The sequence below is a fragment of the Ailuropoda melanoleuca genome, chromosome 11, assembly GCF_002007445.2.
Source record: "Ailuropoda melanoleuca isolate Jingjing chromosome 11, ASM200744v2, whole genome shotgun sequence".
NCBI lineage: Eukaryota > Metazoa > Chordata > Mammalia > Carnivora > Ursidae > Ailuropoda > Ailuropoda melanoleuca.
The window spans coordinates 108,239,801-108,263,208 of record NC_048228.1 but is presented as its reverse complement, the minus strand read 5'-3'; the positions used below and the strand labels follow the sequence as shown (position 1 = coordinate 108,263,208).

Genomic DNA, 23,408 nt, shown 5'->3' with positions numbered 1-23,408 from the left:
CCACCCCCGCCACCCCCGCCACCCTGCCAGAGTCTCTTACACCCAAATCTTCACTTACTCTTACTAGGGCCGGTCTCTGTGGGCCCAGGTCTGAACTCGGTCCCCAGCTGGCCCTGAGCCAGCATACCTGTCAGAATAGGGAGGATGCGATGGTGAGTGTGTCTGGTGTCCTGAACACTGGCCCTCAGCAGCTCCTGGGACTCTGGGACACTTGGATGGACTGGGAATCCCTGCTTCCCCCGCAGGTGAGCCGGGCTGGGAGCCGAGGGTGCCATCCAGCGTAGGGGGTCTGTCAGATTTGTGCCCCCATCCCTTTCTTCTCCTCACCCTACAGACAGCAGAGAAGAGCAGGCCGACAGCTGGGGGGAGACACAGAAAGCCCCAAAAGGACACAAGGACTCGGAGAGACAGCAGCGCGTGGAGCAGGGTGGGGGCAGGCCGCCATCCGGGCCACACGAGACAGACCACACAGACAAGAGGAAATTGCACTTCCTCTGCTGGGATGCAGGCATTTCTGTCTGAAGTGATTCAAATAAAAACAAGCTTGGCCCCTGAGTGGTAGTGTGGATGGCTCAGCGCCTGGGTGCTGGCTTTTCTCGAGGTCCAGGCCTGAGGTCCCACGGGGCGCCCTGTGGGCATGGCCCTCCTAGCCTGCAGTCCGGTTCCGTTTGTGGTCCCTGGTGGCTCTGGGGTCTGGCAGGCCTTTGGGACTGGTGGCTTAGTATAGGCCCCTCGGAAATTGGTATGGAAAGTAACCAGGGTCACAGAGTCACGGGCTTGATGCACCCACGAAAACCTGCCAGAGTGTGTCCTTTGAAGGTGTGTGTGCGTGCGCATGTGTGCGTGCATGTTGGAGGGTGAAGTTGGGCGGGGGAGCTGGTAAGTGTCAGGGTTGGGGAAGGGAGGGTGGTGTGTGTCCCATCTGTTTGCCCTCTGGGCCTGGCCAGATCCTGTCTCAGCCTTGCCAGTCTGCGGTTGGTACCACACAGCGCCCTGCCTGCCGCTTCCCTGTCTTCCTGGCCACTGGGGGAAGGAGGTGGGCTTGCGGGCTTTGTCTGCCAAACTTGCTTTATTCCCGGGAAAGGTGAACTTGTTCGTGTGTCCAGGAGGCCTGTTTGTAAGTGGCGGCCCCCACTTTCCTTCATATTGCCGACTATCCTGTTTGGGAGAGATGAGTCCTGGTGAACAGGTGGAGTGGGTGGGCCATGGTACTTAAAGATGAGGCCCTAGTGAGGGCAGGGGCTCTAGGCCCCTCCAGGCCTGGCGGGTCAACCATGGGAGCCCTGGATGCCCAGGAGGGTTGGAAGGAGCTCTCCGGGCTGAGGCCTGTTTCATCACCCCTACCCGGCACAGGGGGCAGGGGGGCGGTGGGGGGGCCTGGTGCATCGCTCCCCACCTGCCGGGGGCCCATGCTGTAGGCTGCTGCTCCCATCCCCACCTCTCTTACCTGGTCCTAGCCTTCCTTGCATCTTCCCTGCTTCCCCGGCCTATCCCCCAGCCCTGGGCTGTGCTCTCCCTCTCCAGCCCCTCCCTCGCTCGCCCTCCAGCGTCTCCCATGCTGTCAGGCCAGGCACTTCTGTGCCCGGTGGTGGCGGTGTGGATGGTGATGGTGGCTTCTGCCCCTTCCTTGCTCTTGCCTTGACGTCAGTTCATACTTTGGTTGTGTTTGGATCTGTTGAGAAAAGCAGTCGGAGGCACCTTGAGCTGATGCCCATGTTTTGTCTGTAAGGTCTTCACCTTTCAGGCAGGCCCTGTACGTTTCTGCATTAAACCCAGTCCTGTGCTCCGTGTCCCAGATTCCCTTCACTGAATGCTCATGGGAATGCTCATGTTTCTCCCGCAGAAAAGCAAAAGTCAGGACGGGCTCAGCATGGTCAGGGCTGTCAGTTGAGGGCCTGACAAGCCTGAGGGCCATCCCCCCAGTCTCTTGACCCTGTGGGCGTTGCGTTTGCAGCCCTGGACAGGAGGCTTCCCGAGGTCTGTGGCAACCTAACTCTCCAGGTGGGGCTGAGCCCTGGAGCCGTGCAGATGAGACCCTGACATGCACAGCATGGTGCAAAGAAGCCCTTTGGGGTGAGCGGCCTGCCCTTGGGTCTCCAGAAAGTTAACAGGTCATTTTGCAGTGATATGGAGGTTCTAGACTCAGTCTAGAGTTTCTTCTTCCTCTGTCCTCCAGGATCTGCCGTGGTTCCCTCACTCGTCGAAAGGCAGATGAGGCAGATCATGGGACAGAGATAGATGCGTGAGACGGGTGTTAGGAATAGGACTGAATCCGCAGGTTGGCATCACATAAACTCGTGCATATGGAGGCTTATAATAGAATCGTCAGCAACTGTAATTAAGGCTGTGAACTGCGCCACGCTGCTAAAAAAACAAATTCTCTGCAGCTGTTGTACTGACTGAGAATTACCCCTATCAGCTGAAGTTTTATTCTTCTGATTTGGTAGAGGAAACACTTGAAAAATGATCTCACAGCGCGACTTATGTAAACGGCTTTTTTTTTTTTTTTTGTACATGAGACAATTGAGATCGAGTCTGAATCCCTGGCAAACCACAGCTTCCTGCAGTGTCCTGTTGCCATGGGTTACGAAGGGAGCGGAGTGGAACTTCATCTGAAATGTCTTTAAACTTCCCTGACGTGCACAGGCATGCTGCCGCGTCAAATGGTATAGAGTACATCCGCGCCTGGTGTGGGTTGGAAGTGTTCTTAAGATGAATTTGGGAAAAGGGCTGTCAAAGGAAATGCACATGTTAAATGATCAGCAGGTAAGTTATTCCAGCTGTTTCTTGTCATTTAATGGATTTTTTTTGTAAGAAAACTTGGCATCTCCATGACTGCTTTGTTTTTAAACTGACCGGTGAATGGTAGATTGTAGGTGTCAACTTTGAAAACACTGCTGTCCGTGTCTGCATCACGGAGCTCAAGTACTGGCCCGGGGCTCTGGGACCATAGCTCCCTGGGGCGAGGCTGGGCAGGGCGGGTGGGCCCCACTGGGCAGTGCCAGCCCAGCCCCCCCGGGCTCCCAGCTGCTTGCCTTGCCCCTACGGAGAGCATCCTTCTCTCCTCCAAACGGCAGTAATGCTAGCAGATTTTAAAGACAAGTGAGCTCATTGTGTTGAATTGTTAAACTTCAACTGAATTATTAAAATCTATCTTACTCTTGACATCACCATTTTATATCTACTATTTTATTTTATTTTAAAGATTTTATTTATTTATTCGACAGAGATAGAGACAGCCAGCGAGAGAGGGAACACAAGCAGGGGGAGTGGGAGAGGAAGAAGCAGGCTCATAGCGGAGGAGCCTGATGTGGGGCTCGATCCCACAACGCCGGGATCACGCCCTGAGCCGAAGGCAGATGCCCAACGACTGAGCCACCCAGGCGCCCCTGACTCTCGTATCTAAAACATGACGAGTTGATTCTGCTTCATACACGTACACAGGGAGCTCCCGGCATAGGGATTATTATCCGAGCTTTTATATAAAGTTGAACTTACTATGAAGCTTTTTTTAAAAAGGTTTGAGATTTTAAAAAGAATGTTTATTTTCCTCTTGTGCCTGTGTATGTGTATGAAGCAGAAGGTTGTCACTAATTACGGGGTTACCAGTTTTAAATTCATTCTTTTCTGAGAGTTGTTGTATCTCGATATTTTCCTGATGTCTAACTGGAGCCTCTGGGGGCCGCAGGGGTCAGTTCAGAAGTGAGGGGTTTGGATGTGAGGTGGAGGGAAGGGAGCTGCCTCCTTCCCTTTACGTGGAAAATGGGAATAGGTCAGTTGGAGAGGTCAAGAATTATCCTTATGCAGTGAGTGCAGATTTTAACGTATTTTAAAAATACTCCGGCTGTAGTTTGAAAAGCCCAGGTGCTACTGACGCTCACACGGGAGGGTGGAGAGGAGGCTTCGATGTTTACGGGCGTGCCTGCCGCCGGCCGCCTCCGGCTGCCTTGTGTCCCCGTAGACCCCACTCCTGGTCCTGGATGGCAAAGTGAATTTTGGATATATTGTGTCCTTCGTGGACCGATTAACCGGTTAGTCATTTATGCAGATGTGTAGGCTGCATTTTCAGTCCCATGGTATGTAAAAGCAAGTTTTAGAAAATGTTGGTTTTTATTCTGAGTAAAAAAAAAAAAGGTCACTAAAAATCTGCCTTTATACTTGCCTATATGAATGATTTGGATCCCTTTTGAAATTGTTGCAAATGCTCAAACTGGCAAATAAGTTGTTGGCACGGGTGTGTGACAATCTGCTGGTACGGTCGTGCTAAGCCGTGGTACGGGAGCCGCTCCCTCCCCTCTGGGGTCCAGGTGGTACTGGAAGGTCCTGGGATGAGAGGTGGGTACTGCGTGCAGCTCTGCCGAGCTCCAAGGGGGCCCGTAGGAAAGCGGGCAGGAAGAGGGTCCTCGTGGGGGGCTAACCCCACAGGCACATGGTGCGAGGGGAGGAAGACTGGGGGGCCCGTGTGGGAAGGTGGCTCCGCGCCTCATGGGCTCTGCCATCCTAGGCCAAGCGCTTCTCCCTGTGAGCCTCCGCCTGTTGGTGTGAAAGTGGGGGTGCCCCAGGGGGGCTAGGCCGCCATCCGCGGTGCATGTGTGTGCTCAGTCGACCCCGTGAAAGGCTGTGTTTCTCGCAAGTGCCTTTTATCTTGAGGCAGAGAGCCCTCCCGCCTTCATAGGAGCTCTTTCCCACAGTCACTTCAGGAGCACAAAGGACAGCCGGTAGCTGCTGGCCCAGAAAAAGCACCAGGCTCTTCCTGGCCAAATGAACAGATCACAGTTTCTCCATCTTTTAAGAAGTGAAGTTGAGCGGAAGTAGACTTGGGACACGCAGATGTGCCCCTTTGTCAGAACGAAGCAGTCCGTCATCCTCAGACCCCATCAGGGTGGGTGTCGGCCACAGGGGCTGCTGAGGTGCTGTGTGGGGGACACAAAAACCTGCAGCGCAAAAGGAATACGAATTGTCACAAGAAGCAAGCTGCGGCAAGCGCCCATGGACCCACTTGGGGGGCTGGGCCTCCCACCCGGCGCTGTGGCCGCATCCGGCAGGTGAGCGGCCCAGGGCTGCGGCGGCCCCCGCCCCGCCTCCCACCGTCCTGCTCCACGCCTGCCAGGCCAGGCCCTCCCGAGGCAGGCAGGGCTGCCCACGGAGGTTAGTCACTCCCGGGTTTTGTCCCTCCCTGCCTGGTCGTAAACCACGGAGCCTGCTGGACCGCACGCTTGGCAGAGTTTGGTCATTCAGGGGCTTGGAAGCACGTCTCATGTCACAGATGCCTTTTGAGGTCTGTCTTCCCTGGGCGGCTGCCTTCGGGCTGCTAGCGTTTGAGGGAAAGAACTTTCCAGGGACCAAGGGGCTTTGACCTCCTCGTGCACTGGAGCTCTGGGTAGGATTTGAAAATAAGAAGGGCAGCACTAGAAGGACACAGTGGTGTGTTCTGTTCTAGGCACCGCGGGATGAGCGGTGGAGGCAGCCGTGCCTGCGGTGCCTGGTCCGGGGCGTGCAGAGGGCGAGCAGGTCGCACAGAAAGCCCCAGAGAGGCTCGAGGAAGACAAAGTGGTGGCGGTGAGGAGGACTGGCCGGCCGGGCTTGCACCTGGCTAAGCGCAGGCGGGAAGGGGAAGAAGGCAGAGCCGGGCAGGGCCAGCTGTGGCTCCAGTCACAGGCCCATGGGGATGGGTGGGGGGAGCTGAGAGTGGGGTTAGGTGTCCCCAGGGGAGGCCGCGTGGGCTGCCCGGCAGCCAGGCTGCCGTGGGATGGGAGCGAGCGTGTCAGGCGTGCCCTTCTGTGGGCCGATGTGCCAGGCCGCCTCCCGCCCGGCTGGCTCCGAACCTCTGGGATGAGCGGGGCGGGCTGCACAGAGTTCTGCATTTGGCTGAGTTTCTCTTTTTTTAGCTCAGATGAACGGACTTCTCTTCACTGCCCATCTCTTCACTGCCCATCTCTCCTATCGGCCTGTCCCACTCGCGGGGCCCGCACAGTGCTGAGCAGAGCTGAGGTGGAGGGCCGAGGGCCTGTGTCTGGCGGGCTGGTCTCTGCCTGGGCTGGGCCTGAGTGACTGGCTGTCCGTCAGTTGGTGCGTACTCTGCCCCAGATAGCTTTCGACCCTAAAACCAGTGTGGGAGGGGGCTCGCATCTGTGGGGGTGAGCTGCCTTCATGCCACTTAATGCACTGGTTACACAGACACATTCTTCTCTTGCTGTTTGAGGCTCTGCTCCTGGCTGTCTGTATCAGAAGACCTCCCAGTCTATTTGTGGGAAACCTTCAGTTTCTGTCTGCATGTCTTCCCCTTTCTTTCAGTAGGAAGTGGGCCACCTTGCACCCACAGCTCTCCATCCGAGATATTCGCTGAAGACAGTCCTGTCTTCTGCTCCCTCAGTCCCAGTCAGCACATGGGTTCCTTTCCCTGATCCCGAGAGGGGCATCCAGTGCACCGTCCCTTCTCGCCTTCTGTCCCAGAATGACTTGTCTGGGGGTGCTTGTCATCCTCCCATGAGTAAAGGCCAGATCTCCTAAAACAGCAGGATTTATCTGGGTGTCCCAGCGTTTGACCAGCTTTCCTGGAGGCCCCATTCCCTCGGGATCCCTCCCTGGCTTCTCTCCTCCAGATGCCTCGGAGCTGTCACCTAGAGGCTGCCTTCTCCAGCCTGCCTCTGCAGCGGAGACCCCTGGCTCCAGACCTGGCAGCAGGTCCGTGTCTGCTCCCTGCTCCCTCTGGACATGCAGGAGGTGGGTGGGAATAGTGGCCAAGTCGGACTCGGTCTCCCCTGCCCCTCACTCAGGCCATTCCTTGAGCCCTCTGTGTCGGTAGGCCCATGGGCTCGGCCCTCCCAATCTGTCCCTGCATTCTTCCTTCGTCGCCCCCACCTTGCTCTCTTGCCTGCAGCCCTGGGTGCTGCTCACTCTTCCCTGCATCAGCCCTTGTCCAGCGACACCCTGCAGGGACACCTTCGTGTGCCCTTCTCAGCGCCATCCTCTCCTGTGGCACCTGACTTGCTCAGGCAGCAGGGATCTGACATTTTTGGATTCATCTCCAGCACCCAGCAGAAGCACCTGGGGGCGGGGCCGCCCGGTCTGGGTGTGCGGCTTTGTTGCAGGCATCCCGGTGCGTGCAGGAAGGCATTGATGCGTGGAAGCAATCTCAGCTGGATCTCCCCCAGCCCTGCCTGACCCTGAGGGTGGGGGCCACGCCCCCTGACCCACAGGGCAATTGCTGGAGCTCAGGGGCTGCTGGGAGCCGATGGAGCCGGCCTGGGGAGGACGGAGGGCTCCAGCTTGAGGCTCAGCTCTGCTGGGTGGAGGTTTTCAAACCACCAACACACCTCGGCCTTTATGAGAAGGGGCATCCCTGGGGCTGGGTTTCCACTTCACACGAGACTGGGGCTTGGATTTTGCCCTCCTGCGAGTCCCTGCAGGTCCCATTCCTGCAGAAGGAGCTCCTCCGCAGCCGCGTCCGTCTGAGAGCTGGACGCGTTGCCGCCTCCCGCACGGAGCGTCCCGGGGAGGCCGTGCTTGCCTTCACGTCACTGGTGGGCACTGCTGTCCTGTTGGGATGCGAAGTCGTGGGCGTCATCCCAGACCTTCTGCCACTTCCCACCCCGTGTCTTTCTTGAACTGGGCCAGCCGGTTCGGAAATGGGATTTGCAACCTTTATGTCCAAGTCAGAGGGTTTTGGGGTGGGGTCGGATGTTCACACTGAGTGCCTGGCGTTCGTGTGGAGCCTTCATGCACGAGAGGACCGTTCACTGTGAAACTCTCGGGAGAATGCTGTCATTGTGGGTTTGGCCTGCTTGGGTCTCTTCTGATCTTATTAAAGAATGAAGAGGTCTTTGGGATGCAGGTGCATACATGCACACGCACATGCATTTTAGAGAGAGAAGCCCAGGTTCGATTCCGAGCTTGGGCTCTGCCCGCATCTGACCGAAGGCCCTTGATTGCCCCATCGCCTCCCCTTCAGGCTGCACACACCGTGTGCTCTGCTATGATGGCTCCACCCTCCCCCGCATCACGCGGCCCTGAACACACCCAGGGTACCTTCACCCAGTGTCATCGCCCCACGTCGTCCCTGTTTCCCGATCACAGAAAGTCTTTATTAGGAACATCATGGTTTGAACCTTAGAAATATGTGCCTCTTCCCTGTGTCCGTGGGAGCCTTATGTCTCCCATGGGAGCCGGGCGTCGCTGTGCTTGGACCTGCTGGAAAGCATAGTGTGGGGCATGTGTGTGCTCATGGCTCATGTGCATGGACATGGAGAGAGACAGGAGTGGGATAAAACACTGTGTCATCCAGCGTGGGGACGGGTGCCAACCACAGCCCTCTCGCCCGGCCTCTGGGAGTTCTGTGGGAGGTCACTCCTGTGTCCCGCCTCTGAGGGACCTGGGAGCCGACCAGCAAGGGGAGACATCAAGGCTGTGGTGGGCCTGCCTCAGGGGCCTGGCAAGGAAGGCTTCCCCGAGGGGGCAGGGCTGATGCTGCAGCCAGGTAGGGGGGCTGGCGGGGTGCGGCCACAGGTGGGAGCGGGGGTGGGGGGTGGTGAGGGGTGCTCCAGGCTGAGGGCACAGGAGGGGTTGGACCTTCCCGCAATGGCTCTCAGAGTCCTGGGACTGCTCTCCACGGGGGATGTGTGTGCTGCCTTGAGTGCAGCATGGATCCCGGAAGTACTTGGTGTTTGCCTTTCACGGTCTTCTATCCGTCTTAATTCGTTGTTGGCAAATGCGGCCCGTGGCCCCTGCATTGATTTGACAACTGCCGAGGGGGTCATGGCTGGGCGTGAAGACCCCTGGGTCCACGGAGCCCAAGTCAGGGCCCAGCCCACTCAGCAGGCCCCACACGGACCTGCTTTCTTCTGCACTCGGTCCAGCGAGGAGTCACTTTAAACTTAAATGATCAATTTTTCATTATTTTTAAATTTGTTTTAAAGATTTTATTTGAGAGAGAGCGTGCGTGGGAGAAGAAGCAGGCTGTCCGCTGAGTGGCGATCCCATGACCCCGGGATCTTGACCTGAGCGAAAGGCAGGCACTTGACCGACTGAGCCGCCCAGGCACCCCTGTGATGAAGTTTTTAAAAAGTCAAATAAGTACATATTAGATACAAACAGGAAGTGTGACGTTCTTACGGTTTTTCATCAGTCGGGTTATTTATATTCTCTTTGTGTTCAGAACATTTGATGCATTTGGGTAACTCACAACCTTTGGTCTCTTATTTTGGACTCAGATATGACTGATTAATACATTTTATGTCCAAGATTGGAGATTTCGTCAGTGGCTCAAAATTGAAAATTTGTATTATTATATGTTACTATATATCAGAGTCATTTGGTGACAATACAGTTTAATCCTTGCTCTTGTCTACTGTTACAGACAGCGTCAGCCTTGATAAAGGCTAGGTTTGTCATGTACTTCCCTTCATATTAATGATCTGAAATTTTCACACCATTAATTCAAAATAAACGATCCGTGGAATGTGTGTGCTCCCGATTTCCTGCTGGGAACGAGTCTGATTTCCACTCAACTGTCAGGTTTAAGAGGCTGAGCCCAGGAATGGAGATTGTTTGAACTTAAATTGTGTATCTAAAATACTGTGTAAGTTTCTTACAAACAAGTCCCGGTCCTGCAGGCATACGTTCTAGAACACTTTCGTTCCGTTGGGCACAGAGTGATGCTAACGTGCGGGGACCTTTCCCCTGGCAGCTTGTTTAACGGTTCTCCTGCTTCTGTAAGTGGAACATGGAGCTGTGGGGATGCAGGAGGAGCCCACGAGGACAGACTGATGGGAACGAGTTGCTGATCCAGATTGGCCCGGGTAGCAGAATAAGCGTTAGGGGTGTTCCGCTGTAATTCATCAGAATGTTTGTAGTGGCCCAGTGGCTGCAGTGTGCGGAAACCTGGGGAATGCCTGACTGTCACACTGAGCGGCAGGAGTCCCCTCTTGGGGGGCTCTCCATGGGAAGGACCTGGGGGAGTTTCTGAAGCTTTGCCATTTTGGATGGCTTCTCCCCCGTCAGCCGGGCTGTGCTAAAAAAAAAAATTGCAAACCAGGCTTTAAAACGGTAACTTGGGTCAGAATCAGACTTGTCGTTGATCCTGAGGCAAATAGCAATGATTTGGGGGTTCCCCATCTTTTCCACCTCCCTGTTGTTGGCAGGTTGTCTGCCTGTGCCTCCTCAACCCCTCGCCGAGCGCCGAGCACCGAGCACCGGCCGCTGGCGTAGCCCGCCGTGCCCTGTACTCCCTGCAGGGCGCCTCCCCGCCTCCTCCCTGCCAGCGCCTGTCGCCCTGCACAGACCACTTCACCTCTTTAGGCCTTACCTCCTCTTGGAGCGAAGGCCCCTGATCCCTGCTCCTCAGCCTGCTTGTATCTCAGGGCCCAAGGAGTTGGGGCACTGAGCAGGGATCGGTGGATGTCATGGCCCGGCTCTGCCACTGTGTGCGTGTGAAATAGAATAAGTATTGGACAGTAAACAGAAGAATTAGGTTAATGGTAATTATACACTATTTGTTTGCAAATGAAATAATCTGGTTAGGAAAAGTCATCACCTATTTCTCCAAAAATATGTGAACTTGGAAGAGGACAGTGGTTTTATGTCCAGGTAATATATTTTTTTAAAGATTTTTATATAAAGATAATTTATTTTTAAAGATTTCATTTATTTACTTGAAGGAGGGAGGGGCAGAGGCAGAGGGAGAAGCAGGCTCCCCACCGATCAGGGAGCCTGACTCGGGGCTTGATGCCAGGACTCTGAGATCATGACCTGAGCTGAAGGCAGATAGATGCTTCACCGACTGAGCCACCCAGGCTCCCCGTGTCGAGATAATATTAAAGTGCGTCTCCACAGAGCTCCGCCCAGGGTATGAGCGTCACAAGGGCAACATGTCCAGAGCGGAGGTCAGAGGCCATGAGTGAGGCTGTGGAGTTGGCTCCCCTGTGACGCTGCCTCACACTGTAACGCTCTGGGAACAATCCCAGCGTGCGTGAGAAGGTGTGGGGTGGTTGGGGGACCTCGGTGACCTCTCAGCCCTTACTGGCCCCCTCGGGAAGAGCCCACTAGCCCACGGGTTTCCTGATACCCGGAACTTTCCTTAGCATTTTAAAGATTTATTTATTTACCTGGTTGGGGGGGGGCAGAGGAGAGGGAGTGAGAGGATCTCAAGCTGAGCTCAGAGCCCTCTGCTGGATCTCACGACCCCGAGATCATGAAGTGAGCTGAATCCAAGAGTCGGACGTTGAACTGAGGGCACCAGCCAGGCACCCCGAACTTTCCTTAGCATTTTAAGCTTGGGAAATGCTCTTTGGGCACAGCTTCCCAAACTGGGGGAAGGGAAGGAAATGCACATGTGAGTCTGTGGCTCAGAGATATTGAGTGCCTCCTGGAGCGTGGAGAACAGCGGAGGCACCCGGAATGCTGGGCGCCCCTCCCGGAGGACGTGCTTGAGGGGTCCCCCAGGGGGTGGCCTGAGGGTGATCAGCTCCGGCACCAGCAAGACAGCAGTCCTTTCTGAAAGAGTTCTGTGGCCCCGCATCCAGGCCTCGAACCTCTCCTCCCCCTGCTCACTCCCGGCCCTCTGGTCTATGAGCAGCTGGAAGGGTGACCGTTTGCAGGGCTGCCTTCCAGTTCCCAGACTCTCTCTGCAGCAGCCTCCCCTCTGTTCGCCTCTCTCCTCGCTGTCTAAACTCAATGCCGCTGTCTAAACTCAATGCCGTTCATTGTCAGATGCCTTGTGGAGGGCTGTGTTTCACGGCTGCCCCCTCACCTCCTCTTCTCTGGGTTACAGCCTCTACCTACGATTTCAGAGCTCTGGGGCATTCTGTAGCAGAACTTTCCAGTGCTCGAGGGTCTGTTGTCCTGTCCGCTGCCTCTTTCCCCGGGGGGATTTTTGAATTGTGGGCGGGCTCACTTTTTGGAACTCCTGCTGGTCTCAGTTGGGCGGCTTTCCTCCCAGAAGGATCCGGGAGCTGGGCATCTTTAACCCGAGTCCTGGGGTGTGCGCCCCGCACCCAGCACCCAGCCCAGCCCCTGGGTCCCGCCTAGTGGCTCCTTTGCTGGGTTTGGAGCAGCGGTGTATTAAAAGAACGTTTGCTTCTGTACTGTCTTCACGATTTTTCTATAAATCTTAAACTCTTCTAAAAAATAGAGGATACTTGTTTAAAAAACATATTGGTTGAGCTTTACCTTGGTCTCTTTGTGCTGCACTGAGGGCCCCACAGGCTGGAGTCTGCAGTGCCCGGCCCACCTTGTCCACGCGGCTCCCCCCTGCTGCCACTCCACGGCACCCACTCTCACCCCCACCTTCCTCCATGTCTTTTGGCTTTAGGGCCAGCCCTCTGTCCTGGATTGTGGTTATGGTTCATTTCGGGGATGGGCGTAGAGATTTTTAGTGCCTTTGTTCCATCTGCTGAAGTCTGAGGATGTAGTTTTCACCATGATTGTAATGTGAAGTTGACTTTGGCCTTTCTGTTTATGAAGTTTGCTTTTTATGATTAATTTCTCAGATATTATTATTGACAGTATTTCTGATTTTGGTGTGGCCTTGCAGATTTTCTTCTCATCATCTCCAGGGAATAATGTGCCTTTGATACTGCTGAATTTATAACATGGTTGTAGGTGATTTACTGTGAGGACTGGGAAGGAGCCTCGCCCACGCTTCTGTAGTGAAGGTTAGACCCCTGCTGGGGGAGGGCTGATGGCCCAGTGCTGGCTTGCCAGGTCCACACCCGCCTGCCCGTCTGGCAAGATGGAAGTGTAAAAACTGGACATGCAGCAGTGTGTGTATTTGCTGTTGGGAATATCTTGATAAGGTGCCAGGGTACTGTTTTAGAGTATTTCTGCCCCCGGGACTCAGGATGGTTTGAAACCGTGAGCAACCCTGATTTCAAAACCATCAGGACGTGGCTTCCCCAGGCTGTTGGAGGACAGGCCCTTTTTCTGGGGCAGAAGGTCATCCCTTAGCTGGGCCTTGTAGCCTTGCAGGTCTAAGTCCCACGAGGTGAGGGGCTCCGAATGGGAGAGGGTCCCCCATCTTCCAAGCAGGCTGGGAGATGAGGTTTGGGGGGGCCTGGTGCTAGGAACTGGCTGTCAGCTGGGCTGGGAGGACCTTCCTCACATAGCACACTGTGGTCTCACGTGCCTCAGCGGAGAGGGCGTGGGGTCCTGTAGCCAGGACTGAGCCCTGGGGGACTTGGGCCACAACCAAGAAGCGTGTGGCTGCAAGGGTTGGTCCTGCATGTGGTGACGGCGGGGGGGCGCTCGAGGGAGGCCGTCCTGGGGAACGTGGCCTCTGCTGTAGCCAGGATGTCCAGCAGGAGTGCAAGGTGCCCCCTGCAGGCTCCCGCGTCCTTCCCTCATGGGCTCCTTCCCACTTCCCGTGTCTGTGCACCCAGATCCTCTCCTTCCTCACCCGCTCCTCCCCTTTCCCCACTTCCCTACTGGCCCGTGGCCTGCGCAGCACCTGGGAGCCTTCCTCCGACCGGCCTTTTGTTATTCCGACTGTCTGTCCTTCCAGGACCTTCCTCACGGCCTCCTGTTTCCAGCTGGCCTGTTGTCCTCTTGCACAACTTGTTCCTGCTTGCCCTGGTGCCTTTGAGCCAACTGCCTTCCTCTGCTCGGCTCCCACGCTGTCCAGGCTCCCACCTGGAGGGTGGGCTGGGGCTGACCCCCACGGGGCTGTCCCTGGCACCCATCCCCTGCACCCCCGGAGAGGCCTGGGTCCCCGTGCAGGTGGAGGTGATGGAGCGGCCCAGCGTGGGGTGGCCGCCAGTGCGGCGCGCAGGGGGCCTGCCTCCTCGGTGCCCCATGCACTGCATACACTGCCTGCGCTGCCGTCGGCTCCTGAGCCGGCTTTCTCCAAGGTTTTCTGAAGGTGCCAAACGTGCTGGGATTTGTTTCTTCCCATGAAAGCGGTGATGACTTGCGCAGAGCCCTGTGTCCCCGGCCCGCCCGGCTTGGGCGGGGTTCGCTCAGGAAGTGGGAGCGCGGTGCTCGGCTCACTGAGGTGCCCGCGTGTCCCCGGTCGCCCGCGCCCGGAGCTGGGAGCCCCGCACTCACACGACGGACCTGCTGCTTCCCGACTTGTCATGAGGCTTCATTAACTCATGTCTCTCTCTCTTTTCTTTCAGTCTGCAACTGTATCTGATGGTGGTAAGTCACAATTTCTGATGTCTATTTTTATTATTTTTAATGAAGTGTTCAAATTGTGAAAGTGTATTTGTCATTGATTCACCCAGAAGAGACGTTTGCCTTGCCTCTCCCCGTCCCCTGGGGGAGGGTTTTTGAAGGGCTGAGGTGGGGGAGCTTGCCGTGGCTCTCAGGTCCCTGGGACGCAAGTTCTGGAAGCCGTTCATTGCAGAGACATGTTAGGAGCCTGGCCCCAAGCGGGTGGAGCCCTCGAGGCCGAGCCGGCCTCGGCGGCAGCGCGTCCCATCCCACACCTGTGCTGACGTGTCCAAACACGCCGGCTTGCTAACCAGCAAGCGAAGATTTCAAAGCTCTGGCCGAATTTGAGCAATTCTGGAAATTCGGGTGAGACTCAGGTGCTATGTGTCCCTTTCCTAGGAAGAGCGCAGTGGGTGAGTTGAAGCCGTGGGGTGGAGAGGAAGCCTTCTTCCTGCCTGTAAATAGTGTCGTACGTGGGGACTCCTTCCTGGGAGCGATCCAGCGTGGAGAGGCCACAGATGTCCTCTTTGACTAGAAATTGCTCTGACGGAACCTCGTCCTTTTAGCTCAGTGCTGGTTCCAAGGTTCTTACGATACTCATGGAAGTCCTCATGCTGAAAGTTCCCTTTTGTTTTCCGCATGTTTTAATTAATCTGTTCTTCTATCTTTTGAGAGTTGAATTTTCTAGTGTATCAAAAAGCATGAGCCCCATGTTCTCATGGTCTGCTGGCTGTGGGTCTGAGGGCAGGCCACGGCGGCCAGAGCGGAACAGGTGTGGGGTTCGAGGGTGCCCGGGGACCACAAGGGAAAGAGAAACTCAGCATGGTTTTCTTGACGCTGTCTGTTGTCCCACAACTGCTGGCTTTGGTGGCGGGCCCTGGACGAGGCTACCAGCACGGCGGGCGGCTCGGCCCCAAGCCTGCGGCCCTGCTGCCCGCCGCTCGCGGGGCGCCCACCAAGCACCTCGTGAATTACAGACGTGCTGATTCCTGAGGCTGGGGTCATGGATCCTGAAGGTTGTGTTTGGGGATTTATTTATTTTAATGAAAGGAATTAGGTTCCCTATTTTACGCACAGTGATAATCATGCCATTTAATCGGTCTTGAGCTGGGAGTGGGAACAATTTCCTTAATGAAAAGAAACAGGACCGGTAACCAAATCCAGGATAAAAATGAGTGGTTTTTATAACATTCTGTTCATGCTTACCCTTCTTTCCTGGTGGAAGACATTCATTTCTGCGGGAGATTTGTAAATGTGAGAAGTTCAATTTCATCATAAATATTAAACCTAATCGTCGTGACGGTTTTGTTCTGTCAGCAGTGGGTGCGGGAGCCCCGGAGGTTGGGAATCTTTTCCACTCAGAGTGGGTACAAAGCCAAGCCCCCAAGTGTGGGGAGCCCCCGACTCACGGTCCTGTGTGTCCTTCCTGGGGAAGCGGCGCCCCGCTGGTGGCAGGCAGGGCACCTCCCCCACAGGGCTTCCAGCCCCCCCCAGACCTGGGTGCCTCCGGGCACCTTCCCGGCCCTTCTCCATCGCGGGGCCTCCATGCCAGATGTGGGAAGGGACGGGCTCACTGTTTCATGAACAAGCCCTGGATCTCAGGGACTGCTCCAGACAGCTTATATGTGTTTTATTTCGTTTTTTAAATGCTTTTATTTTCCCACCTTGGATTTCCCTTCTGATTTGTAAGAAGAGAAAGTTTCTTGTTGAATTTTCACACTCGTTTTGGAGGTACATATTCTCTTCTGCCATCTTACAGATGAGCACGCGGAGCCGGACACAGGCTGCGCTGGTCAGAGTCACACGGACACCAAGTTAGTGGCTGGGATTCAGGGATTCGGACCCTGAGGTTGGCCGGAGCACAGAGCCTGCAGAGGGAGCCCCGCTGCCGAGGCTCGTAACGCCTGTCTTCCCGCCCCAGGTCCAGCCCTGGCCCCCCAGTCCCTGACCCTACTTCCCGGGGAAACCTCCCCAGCGGCGGACGGGAGCCTGTTGAGTGGACCCAGGCGGAGGCTCGGAGTGGGTTTCCACGTGGGAATGTTGAAGATGCCGTGCCGGCCGGGACAGTTGGGCTCCCCGAGGGGCCAGCAGCACAGCTTCTCCGGGAGGAGGGCAGGACCCGGGGAGCCGGTTAACAGGTTGGGGTGGTCTCCACGTGGACGTCCCGGGTGGCTTTGGTGAGGAGTTGGTCACCCACTCAGAAACACCCTCAGCAACTCTTGTCTTCCGTTTCACGTGGTGTCCCTTTATCTTACAGCCTCTCAGCGTCTAGTTGTGTGGCTTCATTTTAAGGAGGTGGCTAATGCCGTCTTTGTGATCCTTGTCAACTTGAAGAGTATTTTCCACTTTCTCACAAGGAGAGGGGCTCATCGACTGCCCCCCGCAGCCAGAGCCCCCCCTGCGCAGGCAGGGTTAGAGGCTGGCCTCTGTGGGAGGCGAGCCAGGACCCAGGGTGAAGTCCAGGGACAGATTCTGCCTCAAGGAAAGGAAGAACATTCTAGCATTATAGAGAGGCTTAAAAATGGAGCAGTCACCCTGTGGGAAGTTATTCAAAACTTGCTCACAGAGGATGCCCACAGCCGAAAACCAGAAGTGCCAGTTTTGTTCTGTCCGCGGGCCTCCGGTGTGGCCGCGAGAGGGGCCGGCCGGCTCTCTCAGTCTGGGCTTCGGGACAGTGCGGCTTTCTTGTAATGAAAGCTTGTTCTCGTATTTTATTTCTCTCCTTTTTTTTCACCCCGTACGAAGCAGCTTTGCCAGGATTCCCCTCCCACCCAACTCCTACGTCCCCGAAAGGTTAGGCTGTTTTCTGCCATTCCTAGATGTGCCTCTTGAAGCTGAGAAGTGAGGAGTGAGGGGGAGCATTTGCGTAAGCGCCCCCACCCCAGACACACGGTGGTGGGCGTGGCCGCGGGCACCGTCCCCGCAGGAGCTGCGCGACACCTCCGCCCCGGCTGCTGCATGAACACTTCACCCCTCCGGCTCTCGGCTCTCTGCGCACCGCTCACAGAGCCTCTCTGTCTCCTCGGGGGCCTGTCCACGCCGCGGTGCCTCCCTGCACTCCCTTCCCCTAAATGGCTGGCCCTCTGCGGCTTGCTCCCCCGCTGACACCTGCTTGGAGCTGCGGGGGCTGGAGGTGGCACCGTCCTCCTGCCCTGGTCTCACCTGCCCCTCAGGCCAAGTGCCCTGAGGTAGCCCCTCAGAGGGGCCTGTGCCTGCTACCAGCCGTACTCGCAGCTCGAGTCTTGGCCCGGCTTCGCTTCTGCCCGGCACAGCCGACGAGGGCCGCTGTCCTGGTTATTCATCTGTGGCTGCGTGGTCTGCCTGTCCACCCGCTAGCAGGTGGCCTCCCTGCGGCGGCTTCAGTGCCCCACGGCAGGCGGGACAGAGGGTGTCTGCTGGAAGAACGACCGAATTAAGGCATTCACAGGACACGCAGGGGCCCGCCAGAGCCTCGGTTGGGACAGTGGCTTTCTAAGTTTTCATTTCTTAGTGGAACCCTCTGCAAACACAAGCAGACACGCTCAGGAGAAGCACACCTGGTAGAGCACAAAAGCAGAGGGGCCGCAGCCGAGGCCCGAGCGCCCGAGTGCGGGTGCTTCTCTTCCTCCCAGGCGGCCAGCGCACACGGGGCAGGAGGGCTGGTCTCTTGTCTTCCTCCAGAAGCTGCCGTCCATCACCTCTTACTAACAGAGACACATGTTTGTGAAGTCAGCTGTAAACTCTGCACCATATAAACTAACAGCAGTCATTCCTACTGGTTTTGATTATTGTTTTAACATCAGAAATAATACCAGATAAAAGACATGTGGTCTTTAATTCTTGTTTTCTGAATGCAGATGGCCTTCGATTTTAGGCCTACGCTCTACCCTGTTTTCTGTCTGCACTTTGCAAGGGCGTGCACAGTACGACGAGCCACTGGGCAGTGGGGAGATGGCCGGCATGTCCCCGGGCTGGCGGGTCAGGAGTCACAGGGCAACTGAGGAGCCCTGCGTGGCCAGGGCCCGTGAGGCTGCGCTGGGCTTCATCGACCCAGCACATAGGCCTTGGCTTTGCAAACTCCGGGCGGTGCTCGTCCTGCCTCAGTGCTCAGCACTCAGCAGCGGGGAGATGGGGAGACATCCTCTGCTCCTTAGTTCCTATGTAACTGGGAGCGAAGAGGCCGTGCTGGCAGGTTGGGATCATTTAGTAACCATAGCCAGGGCGGAGCACAACTAAATACGTCCTTTTAGGCAGCCACTAAGATCATACATGTCATGGACCTTGGGCCTTGGGTTTCTTTTTACAATTATTTTATTTTAATTTCTCCCAGCTTTATTGAGGCATAGTTGACCAAAGTTGTGTGTTTACGGTATGCGATGTGATGATCTGATATACATATATGTTGTGACATGATTACCACAATCAAGATAATTAACATGCCATCACCTCACATGGTTTCGTGCATGCGTGTGTGCGTGCGAGCATGTGTGCGTGTGTGCACGTGCGTGTGTGCGTGTGCGAGCATGTGTGCGCGCGTGCGAGCATGTGTGCGCACGTGTGTGCGTGCGTGTGTGCGCACGTGCGTGTGTGCGTGCGCATGCATGTGTGTGCGAGCATGTGTGTGTGTGCGTGCGTGCGTGTGCGTGTGTGTGTGTGTGGTGAGGCCCTTACCGTTGACTCTCTTAGCAGTCTCCAGTGTACAGTACAAGTTTGTGAAGTGTGGTCTCCATTCGTACCTGAGGTCCTCAGAGCTTACTCATCTTGTAACTGAAACTCTGTAAAGCTTGACCAGCGTCTCCTGTGTCTCCCTCGCCCCGCCCCTGCTGGCCACTGTTCTGTCTTTGGCCTCTGTGGACTTGACTGCAGCTGACCCTGAACAGCACAGACTTGAACAGCACACGTGCGCTGAGACACAGGGTTTTTTTCCCCTGATAAATACTGGACAGTCCTGTAAGTGTATTTTTCTTATCTTCTTAATAACATTTTCTTTTCTCTGGCCTCCTTTATTGTGAGAATACGGCCTGTGGTACAAATGACACACAGAAGAATATGTGTGGATCAACTGTGTGTGTCATCGGTAAGGCTCCCAGTCAACACTAGGCTACTAGTAGTTAAGTTTTTGAGGAGTCAAATACATGGATTTTTGGATTTTTGACTGCGCGGAGATTGGGGTCAGGGCACCCCAACCCCCATGCTGTCCAAGCATCAGCTCTGTTTTAGATCCCATGCACAAGGGAGAATGCACAGTATCTGACCACATCTGGCTGACTTCACACAGCGTAATGTCCTCTGGCTTCGTCTGCGGCGTCTCAAAGGCAGGATTCCTTCGTGAAGACCGACTAATACTCCACTGTATGGATATGTCACAATTTCTTTATCCCTTCGCCTGTCGACTGACACTTGTTTCCGTGTCTTGACTGTTGTGAACATGGGGGTGCAGATCTCTCTTTGACGTCCTCATTTCAGTCCCTTTAGACACATACCCAGAGGTAGGACTGCTGGGTCATAGGGTGGGTCTATTTTTATTTCTTGAGGAACCTCCATACTGTTTCCACAGTGGCTGCACCAACTTAGCTTCCCACCAACAGTGCATGAGGGTCCCTTTTCTCCACCTGCTGCCAACACATGTTGTTTCTTGTCTCTTTAATGAGAGCTGTCCTAGTGGGGGTGAGGTGGGTCCTCACTGTGGTTTTGACCTGCATTTCCCTGAGGACGAGGGACGCTGAGGATCTTTTCACATACCTGTTGGCCATCTGCATGTCTTCTTAGGAAACTGTCTGTGCAGCTCCTTTTTTATCTGGTTATTTGGGTTTTTGTTACTGAATTGTAAGAGTTTCTTGTATGTTTTGGATATGACTCCTTTACCAGGTATGGTCTGCAAATCTTCTGCAGAGGGGCATCTGACGACACGGCCAGCACTGAGCAGTTCTGACCTTCAGCCTCGGCATTCTCTGAGGGAGGCAGAGGGCCTGGAGGAGCCCGGGGAGGGGGCCCCGCAGGCGCTGGGCACGGTGGGGCCGAGGGGCAGAGCTGTGCTGTGTCCCGGCACCGTGCCTGCCACGGCGCACGCTGCTCCGTCTCCGTCTTGATGGCCGTGCAGTTAGGCAGGCCCGAATGTCCCCCAGCAGACTGGTGACTAACTCCGGCTACTCACACACCGGAGCCCTCTAGAGCCCTGAGATCACTCCTCCTGCCACCGCACACATCTGCTCAGAGGACCCCAGGGACGGGTGGTGCTCCGTTCATGCTGGAGGCTGGGAGAGCGAGAGCTGAGGCTCCAAGAGGTAGGGCCATGTGGCAAGTGGCAGCTGCGGAGCGACACGGAGCAGGGGGGTCCAGCTCCCATGTCGCGTCTCCCCTCCCAGCCACTGACGCTTAACACCCGCTTTATTTTTACATATTCCGTATTTGAGGAAAATGACCTTTTTGGGTAAAATGATACATATGTGTTATAAATAATTTAAGTAATAAGAAAAAGTAAACAGAAAATGGCTTTTAAAAAAAATCACCCCAGGGATGCCTGGGTGGCTCAGTCAGTTGGGCAGTTGACTCTTGATTTAGGCTCAGGTCGTGATGTCATGGGTCGTGGGATCCAGTCCCATGTCGGGCTCCCTAGTGAGCGGGGAGTCTGCTTGAGATTCTCTCCCTCTGCCCCTCCCCCTGCTCATGTTCTCTCTCTCTCTCTCTCAAATAATCTTTAAACAAAAAACTCAACCCCAGTCCAGCCACCCTGAAATAGGGGAACAGCACCGCAGAGCTGCTCGGCAGAGAGCAGCTGAAGCAGGGGCACAGCAGGGCGGAGCCAGGCCGTCTGATGCCCCGACTCACCCGTGCAGATTGGGGTTTCCTGCAGCGTGCCGCCAGGCAGACGGGACCAGGCCGGGGGCACTCAGGCTGCTCGGTGGCTCAGACGCCCAAGGGAGGCCCAGCCAGCAGCCTCTCACGCCCCTCCTCTGTCCCACCCCTCCTGGGTTCGTGGCCACAGTGTCTGCCTCACCCGTGGAATGCGCAGCCATGGCGTTAGGGCCACAGCCCGTGACCGCGGGCTTCGGCTCTGCGGGGAGTGGAGGGGAGAAGGCTTACCGTCAGCCCTTCCACGGGCTTCTGTGTCTCCTCTCTCACTTGGACTCACTAGCGGCTTTCTGAGAGCCCATGGGTGCTCTGCTCCTCACGTTTCTGCTTCTTCAAGAAAGTCAGTCTGTTCTTATACTCAATACAACTTGGTTGCAAAAGTCTTTTTTTCTAAGTCATTAATTTGATTTTCAGACCTAGCTCACCTCTTTTTCCTCTTTATTGGTTCTATAGTAATATTGATCTTGTCCTCAGTTTGTTTTGTCAGCTGTGTACTCTCCCTGTTCCCTCCTACAACATGAAGAATTTTAATGTTCTTTACACTGTTTCCTTTCAGACCAGACTTTGTGTTTGTCTTTTGCATGTTATACACCTTGTCTCATCCATGCGTCCGTCCATCCACCCATCGATTCATCCACTTATCCATCCACCCATCCATCCTTCTAGCTACCCACCCACCCATCCATTCATCCACCCACCCATCCGTTTACCCATCTAACCATTCATCTTCCCATCTGTGTAGGTCAGCCGTCTCCATGACCCTGATCACTTTCTGGTACTGACATCCTCAGCTTAATGAGAACTCGCGCTGAACCCCTGTGTCCTCCCTGCCTGGGCTGAGATCCTCAGGGCCAGCGGGGGATGTACCCACAAAGGTTTATCCCTACTCTCCCTAGCTTCCCCATTAGCCTACCTTACTGGGAATATCAGGGTTCTGCTGAGTCACCTCCTTCCCCAGAACAACTGCTGGGGACCCAGGGGTGGGTCAGGCAGAGAACTTGCAGAAACGTTTTCGTTTTTTAATTTCTTTGGCTTTTTCCCCCCTCCTTTTCTTCTTTCTCCTGTTTGAAGCCTATGGCACAAGACCGTCTCCTCCGCGGCTGCTCTTGTGGGGTCTGTGGCTGGTTGGTGGTCTCTGCCCCACTCCCGCCTGCAGGGGTGTGGGGAAGGGGCGCCTATGAGCCTACTTCGCGTGCCCGTGCTTACTTGGGGCGCTGCCATGTGCAGGCTTGTTTTGTTTCTAAATAGAACTTTCAGTAGGAAACGAAAGAGGAGAGTAGGTAGACAAGAGCTTTGCAATCCCCCTTTCCGCCTGTTCCTCTGGGAGCGGGTGGTGAGGGTCTTGGGTCTGGCGGCTCTGTCTCCAGGGCTCAGCAAGGGCTCTGCCCCCAGAAATTTGAATGCACTGGGGCTGAGCACGGCCCCCTGGGCTGCTAGGCCATGTCTTTGCGGGCTCTGTCCCCTCCTTAACTCTGGCTAAACACCCAGTGGACGATGGTGGGCATGGCCTACGTCAGATCCAGTGGAGGACCCCCATTTCCCACTTCCAGGCTGGGGGTCTCTGCTTTTTCCCACCGGAAGCCAACCTCCAGCTCTCCACGTGAGTCTGCCTTGAGGCTCTGAGCTCCACCCACTTCACATTCGTAGTGAACTTTGATTTCTAGAAGACTCTTACTGTTTCAGGTGTTTGGGGTTTGGAGAGTCTCTCCCTTAACATCATCCGGCGCGAGAGTAAGTGCAGCCCTTGGATAAACTCCCTCTTGCTTCTGACTGTTCCCCAGAGATGACTGACTCCTTCTGTGGACGCCACACGCAGCAGGATTCCGTGACCAGTGCTCTCGGGCTCCCACCACGTGGGGCTGCACAGCTCCCAGGCCGCCCTCTGGGGCATGTCCTCTCCGTCTGTGTCTTCGTCTCCTCTGCTATCTGGGGGATCTGGGGGATCGCCGTGCGGATGCGGAGTCAGGCTACTGTGAGCCCTGGTGGGAGGTGACCCCTGCTGATGGAGTAGTGGGGGCTGACCTGTGTCGGCCTTTATTCAGAGCAAAAGGTATTGTCATCTCTAGTATTTCTGGTAAATGGAGCTGCATTCTATAAAATTAAGAAAGCAAAAGAGAGCTGTAAAAGCTTCTAGAGTCATGCCATGTGTTTTTGTACAGAGTTTGGCGAATTCACATTTTTTGCATCAGAAAAGCAGTGCAGCCTACCTGAACGTTTTTAAAAAAATGTTTGCTAAATAGTAGAGAAGGAATGTTAATTTGTAATTTGCTGTGTGAGAGGGGCTGTTTTAACCAGAACTCTTTTTTTTTTTAATGATTTTTTATTATACTATGTTAGTCACCATACAGTACATCCCCGGATTCCGATGTAAAGTTCGATGCTTCATTAGTTGTGTATAACACCCAGTGCACCATGCAATACGTGCCCTCCTT

The 23,408-nt window shown here is 55.3% G+C and overlaps 1 protein-coding gene across 4 annotated transcripts in view; it reads left to right on the top strand.

Moving 5' to 3' along the window:
- Nucleotides 1-23,408, top strand: part of RGS12 (regulator of G protein signaling 12) — a 113,319-nt gene that overhangs the window by 45,365 nt on the left and 44,546 nt on the right. For 3 of the 4 annotated variants that reach the window (XR_004628947.1, XM_002916551.3, XM_011221448.3), the window contains exon 4: nucleotides 14,109-14,130. Coding sequence is in view for 3 of the 4 variants with exons in the window: in XM_002916551.3 (XP_002916597.2) it covers nucleotides 14,109-14,130 (22 nt within the window). In the remaining variant the exon portion in view is untranslated. Of the gene's footprint in view, nucleotides 1-2,542; nucleotides 2,767-14,108; nucleotides 14,131-23,408 lie in introns of those variants that run through there. The other variant, XM_019796769.2, reaches the window with a different exon arrangement.